Source organism: Lytechinus variegatus, chromosome 10 (assembly GCF_018143015.1).
Source record: "Lytechinus variegatus isolate NC3 chromosome 10, Lvar_3.0, whole genome shotgun sequence".
NCBI lineage: Eukaryota > Metazoa > Echinodermata > Echinoidea > Temnopleuroida > Toxopneustidae > Lytechinus > Lytechinus variegatus.
In genome coordinates, this window is record NC_054749.1 from 23,064,884 (window position 1) to 23,084,101 (window position 19,218).

At 40.0% G+C, this 19,218-nt stretch overlaps 1 protein-coding gene across 3 annotated transcripts in view; it reads left to right on the forward strand.

Moving 5' to 3' along the window:
* The window catches only part of LOC121422288 (fatty acid synthase-like), a 29,172-nt gene extending 9,954 nt beyond the window's left edge, over window positions 1-19,218 (forward strand). For all 3 annotated transcript variants that reach the window (XM_041617223.1, XM_041617225.1, XM_041617224.1), the window contains exons 7-28: window positions 14-719; window positions 948-1,155; window positions 1,591-1,780; window positions 2,179-2,408; window positions 2,959-3,168; window positions 3,738-4,029; window positions 4,420-4,611; window positions 5,124-5,372; window positions 5,981-6,154; window positions 6,649-7,873; window positions 8,895-9,043; window positions 9,598-9,813; window positions 10,627-10,956; window positions 11,406-11,525; window positions 13,122-13,244; window positions 14,106-14,329; window positions 14,703-14,856; window positions 15,238-15,434; window positions 16,126-16,372; window positions 16,713-17,737; window positions 18,032-18,289; window positions 18,887-19,218. In XM_041617223.1, the coding sequence (XP_041473157.1) occupies window positions 14-719; window positions 948-1,155; window positions 1,591-1,780; window positions 2,179-2,408; window positions 2,959-3,168; window positions 3,738-4,029; window positions 4,420-4,611; window positions 5,124-5,372; window positions 5,981-6,154; window positions 6,649-7,873; window positions 8,895-9,043; window positions 9,598-9,813; window positions 10,627-10,956; window positions 11,406-11,525; window positions 13,122-13,244; window positions 14,106-14,329; window positions 14,703-14,856; window positions 15,238-15,434; window positions 16,126-16,372; window positions 16,713-17,737; window positions 18,032-18,289; window positions 18,887-19,006 (6,839 nt within the window). In that variant the 3' untranslated portion in view covers window positions 19,007-19,218. The remainder of the gene's footprint in view (window positions 1-13; window positions 720-947; window positions 1,156-1,590; window positions 1,781-2,178; window positions 2,409-2,958; window positions 3,169-3,737; window positions 4,030-4,419; window positions 4,612-5,123; window positions 5,373-5,980; window positions 6,155-6,648; window positions 7,874-8,894; window positions 9,044-9,597; window positions 9,814-10,626; window positions 10,957-11,405; window positions 11,526-13,121; window positions 13,245-14,105; window positions 14,330-14,702; window positions 14,857-15,237; window positions 15,435-16,125; window positions 16,373-16,712; window positions 17,738-18,031; window positions 18,290-18,886) is intronic.

A 19,218-nucleotide genomic window follows, 5' to 3' on the forward strand; every position in this document is an offset into this window, starting at 1 on the left:
CTCATTGTTGTAGGAGTGACCTATCCATCAGGGGATGTCCAACAGAGTCTCCTTCGACAATTGTATGGTGAGGCGCAGATCAACATTGATGATGTGGAGTACTTTGAGGCTCATGGCACAGGAACCAAGGTTGGTGATCCTGAAGAGACTAATGGCATAGCTGCAGTCTTCTGTCAGGATCGTACTCCAAGTAAGCCACTCTTGATTGGCTCTGTCAAGTCCAACATGGGCCACAGCGAGCCCACATCTGGTCTTGCTGCTCTCGCCAAGGTCCTGTGGGCAATCAATAAAGGGATCATCCCACCCAACATCCACTTCAACGAACCAAACCCTGACATCTCTGCATTAAAGGATGGGCGGATGAAGGTAGTTACTGAACCAACCCCTTATAATGGAGGCTACGTTGGCGTCAGCTCCTTTGGGTTTGGTGGATCCAATGTCCATGTCATAGTGAAACCGTTCGAGAAGTCCAAGGAGGTGGAAACGAAAGGGCCATCTTCACCACGCCTTGTCCTCTGCGCTTCTCGCACTGAAGAAGGTGTCCAAGAACAGATCAGCCACCTTGAGAAGAACCAGAAGAGTGTAGAACTGCAGAGTCTGTATGACCAGATTGCAAATGCACCACTCAATGGCATGCCTTATAGGGGTTACACATTGATTGGGTCAGAGCAAAGATCAGAGGTCAAGCAAGTGTCACCACCAGAAAGGAGACCCATATGGTAAGGATCATTCAGTGTTCCATTCATCCCATTGATAGGCAACTCTGAATTTTCTTTTGCTGTAGATGTTTGTAGTCAATGTTTTGATTCTTAGAAGACATGTAATCCAAGTCATCATTTTACAACAATCAAATCAGGTTTAAGTAATTTCAAATTCCGGGAGCACGTAACATTAAGGTTCAACATGCAGCTGATTTTGTCATTTATCATTTCTATTTCGTTTGTCAGGTATGTGTTTTCAGGCATGGGCTCTCAGTGGGCAGGTATGGGCAAGGATCTGATGGTCCTGGAGCCTTTTAGAGAGACCATTGACTACCTTCATGATGTCCTCAAAAAGGAAGATGAATCTATGAACCTCAAAGGCATCATCTTGGAAGGGAGGGAAGAACTTCTGCAGTCTACCATCAACTCATTTTCCGCCATTGCTAGCATCCATGTAAGATGTGATTGAATACTTTTTTAAGTGATTACATATCATTTTCTTTGACCTACATAATGCTAACTTCAATTTTAATCATCAAATTGCTCTGAACCAAAAACTATCCCAAAATCCTTAATGAATTAAGACAGAAATAATAATTGCAGGAACATACATCGGGGCTCCACTTGAATATGGAACACATGGTTCTTTTATTGGAATCAAATGTATTAACCTAGTTTACTGCCATTACTTTCTTAGACATTTACCATTGTGATGAATATTGCAATGTCCCTACAGCTTGTTCTATTAATATTTGCAACATCAACAATTATTCTCATTCATAATTCTAGATTACCTTAGTCAATTCTCTCTTATAGCCACCAGCAACTATTTTTCTTTTCTTTATTAATTTTCTATAATTTCCATCACCATCTATTTCCAATCTTTCAGGTCGCCTTGGTCAATTGTCTTAAGGCTATTGGAATTGAACCTGATGGCATGATTGGACATTCTGTTGGTGAGCTTGGCTGTGGCTATGCTGACGAGAGTCTCTCAGCCGAAGAGACTGTTCTTGCTGCGTACTGGAGAGGGCGCTGTGTTATGGAGGCTGAGCTTCCCCCAGGGGCAATGGCAGCTATTGGTAAAAATATAATTCTTTTTTCAAGTTTATCAAGAAGTCACAACAAACAGTTAGAATAACATAGACAACAGACTAAGCTATTCCTGTCTCACTAATAAGGGTTAAATAAGAACATTACTTGCCACTGAGTTATGCCATGCAACAATGGTGCAATGGTGCAATTTGTGGGCTTCAAACTACTTTTAGTGTACAAAAAGAGGGGAAAATGTATACAAGTTTAAAAAATCAGAATAAAATGGAATGCAATCACGCAAACTAATATTGAAAACTCAGAATTTATGGACAATAGTTTATAGGTAATGTACAAGGGTAGATTATGACACTATGTAGATATACAAAAGGATCATCATTGATAAAACAATCCTTGGCTCATATCGGTAAACAATCTATTCACACAGGCTTGACATGGGAAGAGACAAAACAGAGAGTTCCTCCTGGGGTGGTCCCAGCCTGTCACAACGCTGAAGACACCGTCACCATCTCAGGAGACAGGGAATCAGTGGAGAAGTTTGTTGCAGAGCTGCAGGAGGAGGGTGTCTTTGCTAGGTCCGTGAACAGTGCCAACGTGGCCTTCCACTCCCCTCACATGGTACAGATTGCACCCATACTACTAGAAGCACTGGAACGGGTGAGTAACGTGGAAAAGCATTATTAGGCAATGATAAGGGATGCTAGTTAACCTTGTGCAACAGTTATTATGGTACTAATATAAAAAGTTTGTTTAGCGCTTGATACAATGTTTCTAAGCACTGCATATCATTGCTTTTGCTTTAGCATGACTACCCTGAAACAGTGCTCAAATTCCTTTCTACCATGTACCTGTTGAATTTTCATTGGTATACAGTGAAAAATGTAGGTAACTTACTTTTTAAGGGGCACAAGTGCTCTGCTGAGATTTGAACGTCAGACCTTGAGGTTCAAGTCTGGAAATCAATTCAAGAAATTATTGTTTCTTGAAACATCCTCAAGGACATTTGTTTCTTGAAGAGAGATGCATTAAATAGAATACTTTGTTGCCTGATAGAAGTATGGTAGGATGCATGTGCACGGCACTTTCCAACTGCTGCACATCTTGAATATGGGAAAGTTAATGCCCTTATGCCTAACTATACTTTATTATCAATCATGAACCCAAGTTAATTGTGATTAATTCTATGTTTGATTCTTCTATTTCATAGGTCATCACTAACCATCGGCCTCCATCCAACCGCTGGATCAGCACCTCAATGACCTCTCCGTCAGATGACCTTTGCCCTCCGCCCTCTGACATGTCATTGGCTGCCTACCAGGTCAACAACCTGGTCAGTCCAGTGCTCTTCAGGGAAGGCCTGGCCAAGATTCCAGACAATGCTGTCACCATTGAGATTGCTCCTCATTGTCTGCTGCAGGTGAGGATGACATTTAACCTTTGACCTCAAGATCATACCATTCTTTATTGGAGATGGTAACCAAAGCATTAAATTAAGTCAATTCAAATTCAATTCAGCAAGCGATGAAATTGTAATACCTACTCATTTACAGACTATATTCACTGGTTCAGTAAATATAAAGAATCACTTGGTACGCAGCAGCCAGAAAGAAAAGCAATAATTAAATAACAATAGATACTTAACAAAATGCAATAATGCATGCACCTAATCGATCTGAAAATAAAACTCATTTTAGATATAAGGTCTTGTTCCAGCAGCATCATGAAATAAGTAGCTTGTTGGACAAAAACGTATGCTTGATAATGGTTGGGTGAGTTTATAATGTCTCATTTCAAGTGCCTGACCTTCTAAAGTTTGCTCAACTTTAAACATTAAATGAAATATCATTAAGCATTTTAGAATCTGTTCATCATTTTTAGAAGGAATCCTGAAGAAATCATGTATCATGACAAAATTGCTTCATTTCATAACTTTTGGCACAGTTCTGGTCACTTTTGCAACTGACTCTGTCCATATTCTTACCATAGGCAATCTTGAAGAGAACCCTTTCAAGCAAGGTTGAGTTCCTTAGCCTCATGAACCGCAAGAAAACCAACAACCTTGATTTCTTCCTCACAAACCTTGGTAAGCTCTATACCTGTGGGATTGATGTGAATCTGGAGAGCTTGTACCCTGCGGTAGACTTTCCAGTATCCGTTAGCACGCCCTCTATCGCTCCTGCCATCAGATGGGATCATTCCCAAGAATGGGATATCCCAAGGGTGGAGGACTTCCTGAAGCAGGGGGGTAGCAGCCCAACTGTGACAAAATTTACAATTGGTAAGCATTTTCACAAAAATAACTTCAGTGGTTCTTCTTACAACATCATCGCATTGATAGATTTAATAAATCTGTTATCTACATTATTCAAAAAAAAAACATTAATTACTCGGTATGAGGAATAAATTATAACGAAGAATGTTTGTAAGTTCACCGATTGTTTCAGTCAGTCCATCTACCTGTATTTGCATTCATTTTATCTCCTCATGGGGCCTACTCTCTTATTTCTGTTTGTCTGTCTGTATATCTGCCTATCCATCTATCATATTCTGTGAACAAAAAAAACTAATAACACCTGTTTTCTTCATATCATTAGAGTATGAATTCAGGAATGATGAGATGCACTTATTTTCCATTGCCTATTTTACCCCCCCCCCCTCCTCTAAATAGATGTGTCTCCTGAGTCAGAGGACAGCTTCATCAAGGATCATTGCATCGATGGACGCGTACTGTACCCCGCCACCGGGTATCTGTGCCTTGCTTGGCGTGCTTTGGCCAGGATGAAGAATACCATGCCCAATCTGATGCCGGTAGAGTTCAAAGACATCACAATACACCAGGCAACCATTGTACCCAAAACAGGTATGGATTTTTGTTGTATTCAGATTAGGAGAGTAGCATTTTGGCATTTGTTTCGCCTGAATAATTTGTTCTGAGCAAATCAGATGCAAGGGTTTCATTAGCTTATAGCAGCTAGTGAAATCACTCTATATTTGATATATGAAATCTACCCCTGGTAACTAAATTCTTAATTTCACTGAAAAAAATTAAAAACCATAAGATGGTTTGAATCTGAAAAATCTGATTCTATTGTGTTTTGTTGTCAAGTTCCTGCATGGGAAGACATTTTTCTGATTATTTGAAGATACATATGGAAGTTAATGCAGTACCCTTTAATGACAAATCTTCTGAGAAAATGGACCATAGATGTTGCTTTTAAAGATATTTTTGTCTGGATTCTAATCGCCTAATACCATGTTCAGTTTCCAATCATGGGTAAAGTTGTGCTTAACTTTACAAACAGCTTTATGAAACACCCACCTGGTATGGATATCTGGGCAATTACAATGTAGCCGTTTTCATTACTATTCCAGGTACCATTGACCTGGAGGTCCGCATTGCTCCTGGCTCAAACTCCTTTGAGGTAGGCGACGGAGATCAGCTGGCTGTATCTGGTAAGATCTTCATCCCAGATTCTCCTCTTGCAGAAAGAGCTCCTGCAGGAGACTCTGCCTTGGCTGGAGCCATTGTCCTGGAGAAAGGCGATGTCTACAAGGAGTTGAGACTCCGAGGGTATGAGTATGGTCCAGAGTTCCAGGGTATCATCAAAGTCAAAGATGATGGTGAGTATGTGTTCCATGCAGGACCCAACTTGTTAAGAGTTTGTTCCACATTGTTTAGCAGGAATCATGCTATAAGGGCACTATGCGTCTCTTTATAGCAGCTTTCCTGCATTCTCCATTGATATGACTATGATGAAGTGTGAGAATTGGCAGTGAAAGGCCTCTTGTGGGATTCCTGCACTACAGACGCTGCTCTGATTACATAGGCCACAGTGCTCAATAAGGTGATTACTAGACTTGTCAAGATTTCATGAATATGGGTCCAGGGTATCACAGTTATAATGTCATAATATCAGGAATGTGTTATTTAGCAAATGTATTTGAATAAGTAAAGCAAATACACAGAAAGCACGATCTATGTGATGCTTGGCAGAGTAAATTTTAAATAAAGAACAGCATAAAACGGAGAGTCATGATAGTCATTGCTAAAAACACATGACAAAAAAAACCCCACCATATGGCATTTCTATGGATATCTCCATAAGTTTGCATCGACATATCAACATTTCTTGTTCTGGTTAGGCAAGCCTCGGCACTCCATAAAAATGTGGTCCAAGTTCAATGCTATGAGAATACCAACCTTCATGTTTTGTGTTGATCATTTTCAGGAAGCGAAGGCACCCTTGCGTGGTCTGGTAATTGGGTGAGTTTCACAGACACCATGCTCCAAGTTACCATTCTCAACCGTCAGAGAGGAATCCGGTGTCTCCGCCTACCAACCCGCATCAGACGCATCTCAATCAACCCCACCCTTGTGGATGTGGAAGTTGATGGAATGCAAGGTAGTCATTGAAAATAAAATATTTTTTCTATTCAGCTGAAAGTAACATAAGGTCTGGCCATTCGATTAACCTGGAGATAAAAAACTGTTTTTAAGTGATTTGGAAAAAGTTGACTTGTATGCACCTCAGAATTACTATATCCTGAAAGACTTGCATGCATTTTGTATTTTTATGCATCTCTTTCAGTTTCAAATATCCATCACATGATCTCAAACATTTTTAAAATGTTTATGTGAATAAGTCAACATCAATTTGATTATAAGACATACATTCCCCCTTGTCATTCTGTGTTAAGGAAATGATAGAAAACCAGTGCTCAATAATGGGGAAAATGAATTCTTTATTTCTTTAAGACATAAATGTATATACCTGTCTGCTAAAGCTTGAATAAAGCATGAAAGAAATAAGGACTTATATTTGGAGCAAGTTTTGTTTTGCCAATTTGCGTTGCATCTTACCTAATCCAATTATTTCCTTTTGTTTTTTTTCAACAGCGATGAAGGTCACTGTTGACAAATTCACTGACACCTGCAGAGCTGGAGGTGTGGAAATCTCAGGTCTGCATGCCACAGTGGCACCAAAGAGACATGCACAGCATGCACCCCCGCTTGTAGAGGACTTCTGCTTTGTGCCCTACAATGAAGACAACCTTCAGTCCAAAGACAGTATCCTCAAGGAATATAGCAGTGTCTGTGCGAGGTATGCCCAGAAAGTCCTGGAGGTGACCAGGAAGAAGTTTATTGCAGCTGGGATTGAATTCCCATTCCGAGATGTCAAGCAGGTGGTCTGCTGCACCTTCAGTGAGGATGAGCTGAAGCCATTCTTGGAGAAACCTGAGTACAGTTACTTGAATGCACTGCAGAAGATTAGTGAGCTTGAGAAAAAAGATGGCATTTTGAGGGACATGCTGGAGATTCTTGAAGAGGGTTGCAAGGATGATGTTCTAATGCGAGGACTTGTTCAAGGGAAGCACTTCAAGAATGCCTTGGATGTTGTTTGGGAGAACACAAGATCATTGAAGATGAAATTGCTCGAGATTGGTGCCCTTAAAGGCCAGCTCTACCCAAGGGCCATCTCTTGCCTGCACTCACAACCCACAACTGAGCTTGAGTTTTCCATTGCTGAAGCAGAGAAAAAGAAGCTGGAGGAAGCCTCTGAAGAACTTGAGGCAATGCACATCAAAAGCCACCTCTGGGACATTGCAACAACACCCACAAATGGACTGACTGGATCTGATCTTATCCTTGTAGATGGACTGACCAGACAGACCTCTAATCTGAAGGAAGCATTGTCCAACATCCACGCAGCGCTCAGGGATGATGGGTTTGTTTTACTTCATGACATCACCTGCAACCAATCTCCATCGGGTGCCAATGTCTTGCCCTTTGACTCCCGCGCCATCATCTCTGAACAGGAGTACATTCTGGCTATCAAGGATCATGGCTTTGAGGTCATTTCGGTAAAGAGCAGTGGCCTCTTGACCACTCTATTCCTCTGCCGCAAGGTGGCCACCAGCATCACCAACGACCCATCCCCATTCATATTGAACATTGATGATGAGACCTACTCTTGGGTGACTGACCTACAGGAAAAGATGTTAGAGTATGAGGAAAAGCCATCAAAAGAGAACATCTGGCTCCTTTCGGACAGAGCCTATCACAGCGGCATTGTGGGATTGACAAACTGCCTCAAACAGGAACAAGGAGGTGAAAGAATAAGGTGAATGACCATAGCATTTCTATTCTGCTTTAATTGCACATTTTGAATAATGCTTTTAGAATCTTTCTTTACTCTTTTCTTATTGACGAAAACTAGTAAAATGCAGTGGATTATACACAAGGTGTATGAGAGTAAAAAGATGACACCCCTGGCTCTTTACAAATATAATCTGTCATTACATGATATTTCTGTTGGCCATTCACTGACTGGACCAAGTTGGCTCATTCCAGGAAAGCATTGCAAATGACGATTGATGTCTTTCCATGGATTTTTTTTCCTTTTACTTCATTGAAAATCATCACTCATCGCTTGGGAAGCACAGTTGCTGGATATCCCAAATACAAACGTACCGTATGGGCACTAGTATTCAACCCGGCATAATTCAAAGATTTGGACAAATTCCCCCAAATATTTAGAAATAGGGAATTAATCTTAATTTCATACCTTTGTTATTTCCAGGGTAATCTGTTGGTATATTCTTTATCAATCTGTTGAGTCTGTATGCGTGGAGGATCGAATTATGCGACGATGACCTTTTGCACTGAATTGCACTAGTATTCAACCTAGTGATGATAGATAGCGAATCTCAAAATGGTTTAGATTGCTAAACTAGATCGAGAACTATTTAAGTCTATGGCTTTGACTATTTCCCTGTTTGGTCTCATCTCAAATGGTTCAGTCTATACTCTATTGGGACAAGGGCAGATTGAGAAACGGCGCCACCTTTCATTGCTAGGTTGAATACTAGTGCCGACGGGTTGAATCCCAGTGCCAAAAACCATCACCGTATAATTCGATCGCCCGCGCACACAGTCAATGGGTTGAAGAAAAAAATAATGCAAAATAAATAACCAGCATTTGCTCTTGGAAATAAGACAGGTCTGAAATTAAGGTAAATTTCATATTTCTATATATTTGAGGAAACTCTCCAGACGGGTTGAACACTAGTGCCCTTACGGTACATTTATTATCTCAAGATAAGAACAGTCTTACATTTTTTATTACTATGATTGATCCACAGGTGTATATTCAATGCAACCCCGGAGTCTTCATCTCTTGACTTGAGCCAGTTGGATAAACACACAAGACAAATCTTCAGTCAAGACCTTGTCATGAATGTTTTGAAGGATGGACAATGGGGATCATACAGACACAACTTGTTGGAAACCTGTGAGTTGACAATTTACAATAATTGGTTAAATTCAACTTTCATTTAGTATCTATTTATTTTATATGAGTACTGGTGATTAATGTTCAAAATCAATAGATTGTTTCGTGAGATGATGTAATATGAACTGGCTTTGTAAGGGATATAACATTTATTATTTGAACTTAAATTGTTAATGAAAGGCTACAAATATCTTAAGGGCAATAAGTGTTGTATCATATCACTCATATCACTATTCATGTAAGAAAATTTTAAAGTGAACATAAAGCTGTTGTGTATTATTATTTCAGATATAGGAATGTAGGTGCATTAATGTTTTGATGTCTGTTGTAGTTGTTTTGAAGAAAGAAATAATTTTGTATACACAAATCAAACATGGAAAAAATGATGGTAACAATAATAAGATGCTTTTGAAAAGCTTCTTTTAATGATGATCCTGATGCCTTTCTTCATCAAACTTTTGAACTTGTTTAATCCATCCATCATTCTTCCGATCGCCCTTCAATTTGATGATTTCAGTGATGATAAGTATATTTTCTTAAATCTCCCCTGACAGCTCCTGACAACGCAAGAGTGGAGACCTGCCATGCCTATGTCAACACGTTGACAAGAGGTGACCTTTCAACCCTGAGATGGGTGGCCTCACCTATGACCTACATGACCCCTGAGCAGCTCCCTTCAGATGTTTCCATGTGCAGTGTCTACTATGCATCTCTCAACTTCAGAGATATCATGCTTGCGACAGGGAAGCTGCCACCGGATGCGCTACCTGGTAAGTGCTGAAGGCTTTTAGAATGTTTTTATGGCACCTGCTCTCTAAATACTGTTTGGGTAACAGTGTTCATACATGTATCGAATCACACATGGAATGATTACGTAATAAGTTGGATGTAGTTTGATTGCTGCAAACAGTTCATTTCCAGTACTACTGGGCAATTCCATAGAATATGTATGTCTTACCCCATATATGTGGTACCTTCATTAAATCTTGTCTCTGATTTCTAGTTCTTTCGACAGCCTGTAATGCTCTCAAATAACTATGACTTGTTTAGTTTATGAAGTGAAGTAAAACTTGAGAAAAATGGGGGTCGGATGTACAAAAAAGGTTGATTGTATTTTCAACCTTTCAATCAATGAATCCCAGTTGTTGGTCGGTCATTAGAGGTGCACACCAGTTTAAATCTGTTAGTATTTTTTTTCTCTCTTAATGATTTTTGTCACACTTTGTGTTATTATGCCCATTTAATTTTTTCTTATGTAAAGTTAAATACAGAACACATCGCACTTAGAAATGCCCGTATTAAGCGCCCTATAAATGTTTTGTATTATTATTATTATTATCATAATGGTTTCCCTCATCAATTCATGCAGTCATGCATGTACATGTAAGAAAATTATGAATGTAGAAGATTATTCAAAATTTTCTTACATGTACATGCATGACTGCATGAATTTTGAATAATCTTCTACATCATTCATAATTTCCCTCCATTGGTGTTGCTTTGCTCCAGAATTCAAAATTGGCCTACTGGTTGAGCAACAATTGTTATTCAGTGTGTTTATCTCTTACACTTCATACAAACAGCTGAACTTGCCCAGAAGGAGTGCATTCTAGGTCTAGAGTTCTCTGGTCGCCTTGGCAACGGGAGACGGGTGATGGGACTGGTACAGAGCGATGGTCTAGCTACTTCGGTAGCGGCAGAGAATCATCTTCTCTTTGACATCCCTGATGCATGGTCCCTGGAAGAGGCAGCAACTGTCCCTGTGGTCTACTGCACCGCCTACTATGCATTGGTCGTCCGAGGGCAGCTGAGGAAAGGAGATACCGTGTTGATTCACTCCGGTTCTGGTGGGGTGGGGCAAGCTGCCATCGGCATCGCCCTCAGCTATGGCTGCAGGGTCTTTACAACATGTGGTATGATCTATAACAGGTTTTGCAATTTGCTCCTCACTTTTTAAAGACTGCTAAACAAAAAGTTTTTTGTAGCACATTTTTACATAGGACTGAACAGAACTTAGTCAAGAGTTTTTCTCAAAACTCAAGACTGAAAGTACTAAACAAATGTAGTAAGCACAATTATTCCCTAGAGTAAGATATTCTGTTGGGTTGTTTCATTTCAAAAAGAATTGAATATGTCATACAGTCGTTAATAAAGAATGATATATGAAGAAGGAATCTAAGACTTGCCTATGAAGGCGATTCATTTATTTTCTCTCTTTGTTGTATTCATCCATCACTTATGATTATAGATTAGTGTTGACTTCATTTTCGTTTCATAATTTCTCAGCCATTTTATAGATTCGTTGGAAGGATACAATGATTTCAGTGGCTTAAATCATATTGATTGCTAACTTAATTTTCAGGCACCAAGGAAAAGAGGGACTTCTTGAAACTTCGCTTCCCGCAGCTGTCTGATGGCTGCTTTGCTAACTCCCGTGATCTGACCTTCGAACCTCACATCATGAAAGAGACCAATGGAAGAGGTAAGGTCACATCACCTTCTGTTGTAACATTCATATTTCTTCTGTAGAATATGTGGCATGCAAAGAAATATAGACCGGATGGGTGTTTCATTAAGCTGTTTGTAATGAGTGACTTTTAGAACGACTGGTCACCCTTATTGTGATAAATGGTATGCATCAAATGTTTTTTAGTGGTGATTTAAAAATAGGTTAACCAGGCATTCTTAAAGTCACTCTTAACCGGTGTGTTGGCTCAGTTGGTAGACCGTCCCTCTCACAACCCGGAGGTCGGGGGTTCAAACCCTGGCCGCGTCAGACCAAAAGACGTTAAAAGATGGGAGTTGCTGCTACCCTGTTTGACGTTCAACGATTAAAGGGATAGAGCCTCATCGATCTGGTGCTGCACAGCATCTGCCAGGCCCACAATCAATTGGGCAAAGCAAATTTTCTGAGTATTTCATTTCATGTCTATTTCGAAAAATAAATTATGGATTTTCATTTTCACTTACAAATAGCTTTATGAAACGGCCCCTGGGGCAGGTATTTAATTGAGAGTATTGATGGAGTAAGTTTTGTACGAAGCAAAATGCTTGAACTTGTATTCAGATCACTTTCATGTAGTCTGAGCCAAATAATGTGCAATGTGTGTTTCCACTTGTGCGTAGAATGCATGATTGTGGGTATGCATATTTGTAAACTGCATGCAAGCCAGAGTTTAGTCAAGTAGGGGCTGACTTTAAAAGATTTAAGCAAAATACTTGGCCAAAAGAGACTATTGAATATCGAATTTGGGTAGGTATTTTACTTAAGAAGAATACTGACTAAAATGCTTAAAATTCCGTCTTAAGTATTGAATTGAATAACGTTCCAGTGCCCTGGTGGGTGTTTCATAAAGCTGTTCGTAAGATACGAATGACTTTACGCACGACTGGTGATCCTTTCTTGTGCTATGTGATATCCCTGTGTAATTGAGTTATGACCTAAGAACATGTTTCAGTCATGCGTAAAGTCGTTCGTAACTTTACGAACAGCTTTATGAAACACCTACCTGGATCACAAAGCTTAGCAAGTAATTGTAGGGCCAATTTTAACAAGTTGTTACACTGATCATTATGTACAATCGATCACAAAGTGATGTGATACAGAGCCCTGATTCTGTTTTGTTGGCTGGTGGAAATGGCACCTTACAAAGAAAAGACACTGATATATGGTAGTAGCTATACAAGCATTTACCCCAAAACCAAAGAGAGAATTATTCTTATGACTATCCTATACTTGCATTTGTTTGTATTCAATTGTCAATATATATTTTGATCATTTTGGTTTCAAGTCATGAGCAACACATGTTTCAGTTTCAGTAGAAGAAATAGTGAAGTTCCATTATCTCATGGTAGCCGCTAAAGTTTATTCTGAAATTGATTATGCAAAGAATCCTATTCCATCTAATGTGCCAACTAGGCACCCAGCAAGAAGGCAGAAGATCCCATTATTTGTTTTTGGTGGTATGAATTGGCCAGGATTTGATTCCACAACCACCCATCCATAAGGCGAGTGCTCTAACCACTAAGCCTTATTAATCAACCTTTTCGTTTTTTTTTTGCAAATTTGTCATCACAGGTGTTGATGTTGTGCTGAATTCACTAGCCGCAGAGAAGTTAGAAGCAAGTCTGAGGCTGCTGGCCATGCACGGACGGTTCCTGGAGATTGGAAAGTATGATCTTTCACAAAATACTGGACTGGGTAAGATATCCTTTTAATGCTTAGAGATCCTGGGAGCATTTCATGAAGAATTTTGTTCCTGATTTTCACTGACCTATATGCTCTCAGCCAATAAGATGCCAGGATTTTCAGTAGCTTTTAACATCTGTTGATGAAAAAACTCTTCATGAAACACTCCCCCGTTGTGCTAATCAATTTCTGATTTTTATGGAGCATATATTTCTTGTGCTTTGATTGGTACACAGAATATTTGTTTGGCTATTAGCAGGGCATATGATTTGATTGGCTGAGAAGCACATGTGTCTGACTATTACTATGGCAACCATCAGACATGTCAATCTTTCAAAAGAGTGCCCAAGAAAAGAACACTAAGGGAAATGGAGATTTGTTTCTGCACATATTTCCACATGAGAAATAAAAATGATCCTTCAATTCATATTCAACGTACAAGCTATCAAACCAATTATCCAGAATAACAAAAATTTTGAATAAAAAGAAGCTCATATATTAAGGAGTCATGCCATGAAAAAGTCAGTATAGTGAAAATGCCTGTTCGATTTCATATTTTATTCTGTGAAAACAGCTTGATTCTTTGGTAGTGAATATATAGAAAATCATAGGACTGTAAATGCTCAGGTAATTGAACAGCCTTATTTTACTCACATCAAGATGTAACAGGAAAGGCAAGACTCAAAATTAACACTCTAACCATAAAAATGTTGGAAATGGTTAGACATTGCATATTTTACCTTTCAAATTTTACAATTTTTATTTGCCCTTTACTAAAATGATAAATACTCTAAATAGTGAGAGCAAACAATGTCAAATTAGTCTTTGAAAAACATCATTCTGTGATTGTTGTGAACTAATCTTCCATCTCAGGCATGGCCTTGTTTTTGAAGAACACCTCCTTCCATGGCGTGCACTTGGACCGGCTAATGGACGCCGGCAACCCGGACTGGCCGACCGTCGCTCGCCTCATGAAGGATGGCATTGCATCGGGAGTAGTGCGCCCTCTCCAGGCTACCACATTCCAACGAGATGACGTGGAACTGGCATTCCGTTTCATGGCTCAAGGAAAGCATATTGGAAAGGTTCTAATACAGGTAAGCACATATTTGCTCCTCGTAATCCCTCCAACCACTAATCTAAAAATGAAACCACATGAATCATTTACTTACATAATATTTCTCAGTGAAGTAGCAGAATATGCAACCAAAAATACAGTGGTGCTAAAAAATTAGTGAACTCCACCAGAAGATAAACATATTTCAAATGTTCAAGTTCTGCCATGTTTTAGATATTTAATTGTGAAGTCGGGTATTTATTTCTCTGGGCTCGCCAAACATTGTAGTGTTGTTCTCTCCATTCAACACTCAGCATGAAAAGGTGAATTTCCCGATTGGGTCCACTAACTTCTTAGGACCACTGTAAAACATTACTTATCATATCTACTTTTCAATCTATTGTTTTTTACAGGTCAGACCAGAAGAGCAGGAGAAGATGGTGGCACCCTTGCCTCAAAAGTTCTCCGCTGTGGCCAAAAACAACTGCCACCCTTGCCGGGTATATATCATCACTGGTGGTCTGGGAGGCTTTGGTCTTGAGCTTGCTCAGTGGCTGGTAGACAGAGGTGAGATGAGATAATAATAATCTGTAATAATAAAACAACGATGATGACGATGATGATGATGATGATGATGAAGAAGATTATGATTATAAAAATTATGATGATTATAATGATAATAATATTAATGATGATAATAGTAATAATAATAATGATGCAAATCTTATTTACTTAGCTTTGTTAGCTGGTCTTCCAGTGGCCTTCATAACATAATGTCATTATTTAATAAAACCTTCAGGAGCAAAGAAGTTTGTCTTGATCACTCATGGAATGGAAACTATCTTCACTTGACTTACTACCAATATGTGATCTTTATCTGTTTCTATATAATCTTCATCATCACCATCATTATCTTCACACTTTCTTATTATTCAATAAACCCCTCAGGAGCCAAGAGCCTTGTATTGACATCCCGATCTGGGGTAAGGACTGGTTATCAAGCCCATCGTGTCGCCTGCTGGGAGGAACAAGGCATCAGGGTTCTTGTTTCTAAGAGGGATGTCAGCCGACAGGAGGAGGCGGAGCTTCTCATCCGGGAAAGCCAACAGATGGGAGCTATCGGTGGCATATTTAACTTGGCAATGGTTAGTCTTGATTTTCTTTGTGGGGCTGGGGGGGGGATGGCTGAAGAAGGGGGGTTAATATGGAGATTGATGCTTGGTCTCATCTCATTTAGTCAACGTTTGCCTTCTAGCCATGAGGCTGATTCGTTTGAATTGCCTTGTTCCCCATTGTATGTTGTCTTTGAATTTTGAATTTCAGCTACACCAATATTGTCTGAGGTAAATCGCCACTTTTAGTTTTGGCTGTGAAATCATAATGTGGTAGAAATCATTAAGTTGTTCCTTGCAAATGTTGATTTTAGTGTACCTCAGAGTTCAAATTGATATTTATTAGATTTACCAAAAGAAAACATGATCTTCAGTCACATCACACTTGTTCTAGAACCCCCCCTGCCCCCATTGACGGTAATTTTTTTCATCCAAGTTGACTTCCAAGGAAATACTTTGTAGTGGTTTGCTATATACGACAATGTCACCATGGCAGTTACCATTAATTACAAATTAACATCAATTCTAATTTAATGTTACTGTAGAAGACCCTGACTGATGATGATGATCCACAGCATTTATATTGTGCAATATATTTGTTAAAGACATTCATAGGTGCATCCAATAAGCAAATTACTGCAAATCTGCATAAAGACCCTGATTAATCATATTTGCAGTAGACATTAATTCTATTGAACCTCCTTTGTGTCTGATTAAATCCAAGGTATTGAGGGATGGCCTCTTTGAGAACCAGACACCGGAAACCTTCCAGCAATGCTGCAACCCAAAGGTCAAAGGCACGGTGAACCTCGACCTCGTGACCCGACGGCTGTGCGGCCAGGAACTGGAGTGGTTCGTCATGTTCTCATCGGTCAGCTGTGGGCGTGGCAATGCTGGACAGAGCAACTATGGCTTTGCTAACTCCTCAATGGAGAGGGTGTGTGAAAGGAGGAGGGAAGATGGACTTCCAGGTAAGGAATTGCTATTCATTTGCCACCTCCATACAGGTGTTTATTTGGTGGAGGATGACATGGATACTGATAAAATGAGTGGTTGGTAGGCATTCCTTTTTATGGGCCCTGCTGATGTTTGTTGTTTGTGTGTTGGCCACAAGGCACTCCTTGAATGATGTAAAGGCTTGAATCAGAGCAATAAAATTATTTTATATTGTCTTAAGTTCAAACTGATTTTGTGGTTTCAAATGTTTCATTTACAGATGAAGGAAACATTGCATATTTGCCAATGATGTTACATGTGATTGCCAAGAAGGATAATCACTAATGTCTATAATATCGTTCTTTTGTGTGGCAGGTTTAGCCATTCAGTGGGGAGTTATTGGTGACGTCGGCGTTGTTGTCGATACCATGGGTGGCAACGAAACTGTGATCGGTGGATGTGTGTCTCAACGAATGCCATCCTGTCTGGCAACCCTTGACTGCTTCCTGTCACAGTCAAGCCCTGTGGTTTCCTCGATCGTGCCTGCGGAGCGTGTGGATGCAACCAGCAGCCAAGGTTCCAGTGTGAGCCTTGTGGACTCTGTAGCACACATCTTGGGTCTGAGTGACCCTGGAAGCGTTAGCCAGGATGCTTCCCTATCTGACCTTGGTCTGGATTCCTTGATGGGGGTGGAAGTCAAACAGACCCTGGAGAGGGACTACAGCATCCAGATGGGAATGAAAGAACTGCGCCAACTCACCATGCGCAAGTTGGCTGACCTTTCCTCTGGCGGCAACTCATCCACTCCCGGAATGGACGCCGTAGATGCTCCAGCTGCTGCAAACGATGCCGATGAAGGCAAGCAGTTTGCCAAAGTCTTCAGCAACTCTCCATCGATGCTTTCCGCCTCTGACAAGGACACTGTCATCAAGATGAACGACATCTCCAATGAGAATCTCTTGCCAGTGTTTCTCCTGCATCCTATTGAGGGCTCGCTCTCCATATACATCGAATTTGCCAAGCAGATACCTCTGCCCTGCTACGGGGTGCAGTTCACACCTGCTGTCCTCAATAAATCCATTCCAGAAATGGCAGCATACTATGTGGAACAGATCAGGAAGGTCCAAAGACACGGTCCATATCGCTTTGTTGGTTTGTCCTACGGTGCATGCTTGGCTCTTGAGATGGCCTTCATTCTAGAAGCTTCTGGTGAAGAGGTCAATCCCTTGATCTCTCTTGATGGGGCACCCGCTTACCTGTCATGCCACACTGACTTCTTCCACAAGAAGTTCTCAGGAGAGAAGACAAAAGATGGGAAGGAACTTGGAAAGGATGCCAGCAAAGATGTCGGCAGCCTTCTGACTTTTGCTATGCAACATACGCAAGCCAAATGGCAAGAGGTACGTCCATTTCTAAAGTACTTGTATACTTCTAAAGATACCTAATAGAGTCAGTCACAATAATGCAATGCTAATTGCAATTGTATAGAATCACTAGTAAGTAGTAGTAAACACATTCTGAGAATTTCTTTTTGGAAATGAGAGCTATTTCATAATATTCCTTTTGGGGTTAGTTCATGAAATTTCAACAGGAAATTTTTCCCTCGGTGTAACATGGTTATTCAAAGAAAAATGTGCAGATGATAATTTGTTTCATTCCCTTTCATGCTCTTCATCATTATTTTATATCCCCAGCTGAAAGAACAGCTTATGGACTTGAAAAGATCTGACGACCAGTATGATCTGGTGAAGTCGAAGATCACGGAGGCCCAGCCCGATCTGAGCCAAGAGGACATTGTGTTCTCCATGGAGGGATTTGTTCAGCGGACCAAGTCATGCCTAGGCTACAACCCCAAGGGGAAACATCAAGGAGACATCATCTTTGTGAAGGCATCGCATGGGTCAGAGATCATGTCTGCGTATGGATTGAGTGAAGATTATGAACTAGGCAAGGTGAGAATGTCTGCTTAAAGATTGGCTCATAGAGATATTTATATCTTTTATATTTATTTAATGTGGACCTAGAAATGATGTATATATAACATGCCTGTTATTATTGGAGAATAAACTATTTATGAACGATAATAATGTGATATTTTGCTTTTTATGTAGCACTTCGATACATTTTATCTAAACAGTTTCCATATTGGTTATACCCCAGTCATTGCCTTGGATTCAATTACTGCTCCATACATAAAATGCACCATCTCCATTCCCTAGGGGATCCAGGTGCAATTTCACAAGTCCACACATGCCAATCTAATTTATTGAGGTTACCTACAGGGTACCCATTGAACACTTTGGTGGGGAGTGGCAAATGTAGATAAGTGTCTTGCTAATTTGGATTTTAAGTGTAACTTAAGTTTAACTTAGTGCAATTTTTTTCAGACTTCTTAAAATGTAACAATACCCTTATCTTTTCAATCAAAGATTTGTACAAGATATAGCATCAACATTGCTTTGCAGTCACATAAAGGTACTCTACAGTTAATATACAGGTCTACATGTTTAAAAAGAATTTTACCCCATCTCTTGTTTTCCTATCTGTAGTACTGCACTGGGAAGCTTCACATCGGTGTAGCAGAGGGAGAACATGGCACCATTCTTCAGGGACCCGGACTTGTCACCATTATACCTACAGTCAAGCAAGCCCTTGGCATTCTGGAATAAAGAGCCCAAAGCTATCCAATCCTGGCCAAACAATCCTTGCCAGCAGCAATTTTACATTCATGTTCTATTTGATTTGACATTGATGAGAAGGTGATTATTTGATAATCATTCCATGATTCGAGCTAGGTTTGGAGCTTTTCCAACATCTCATGATAAATGAAGGCCTATCTATATACTGATATTATTCTTATATGTTTGGGTTTGATATTACA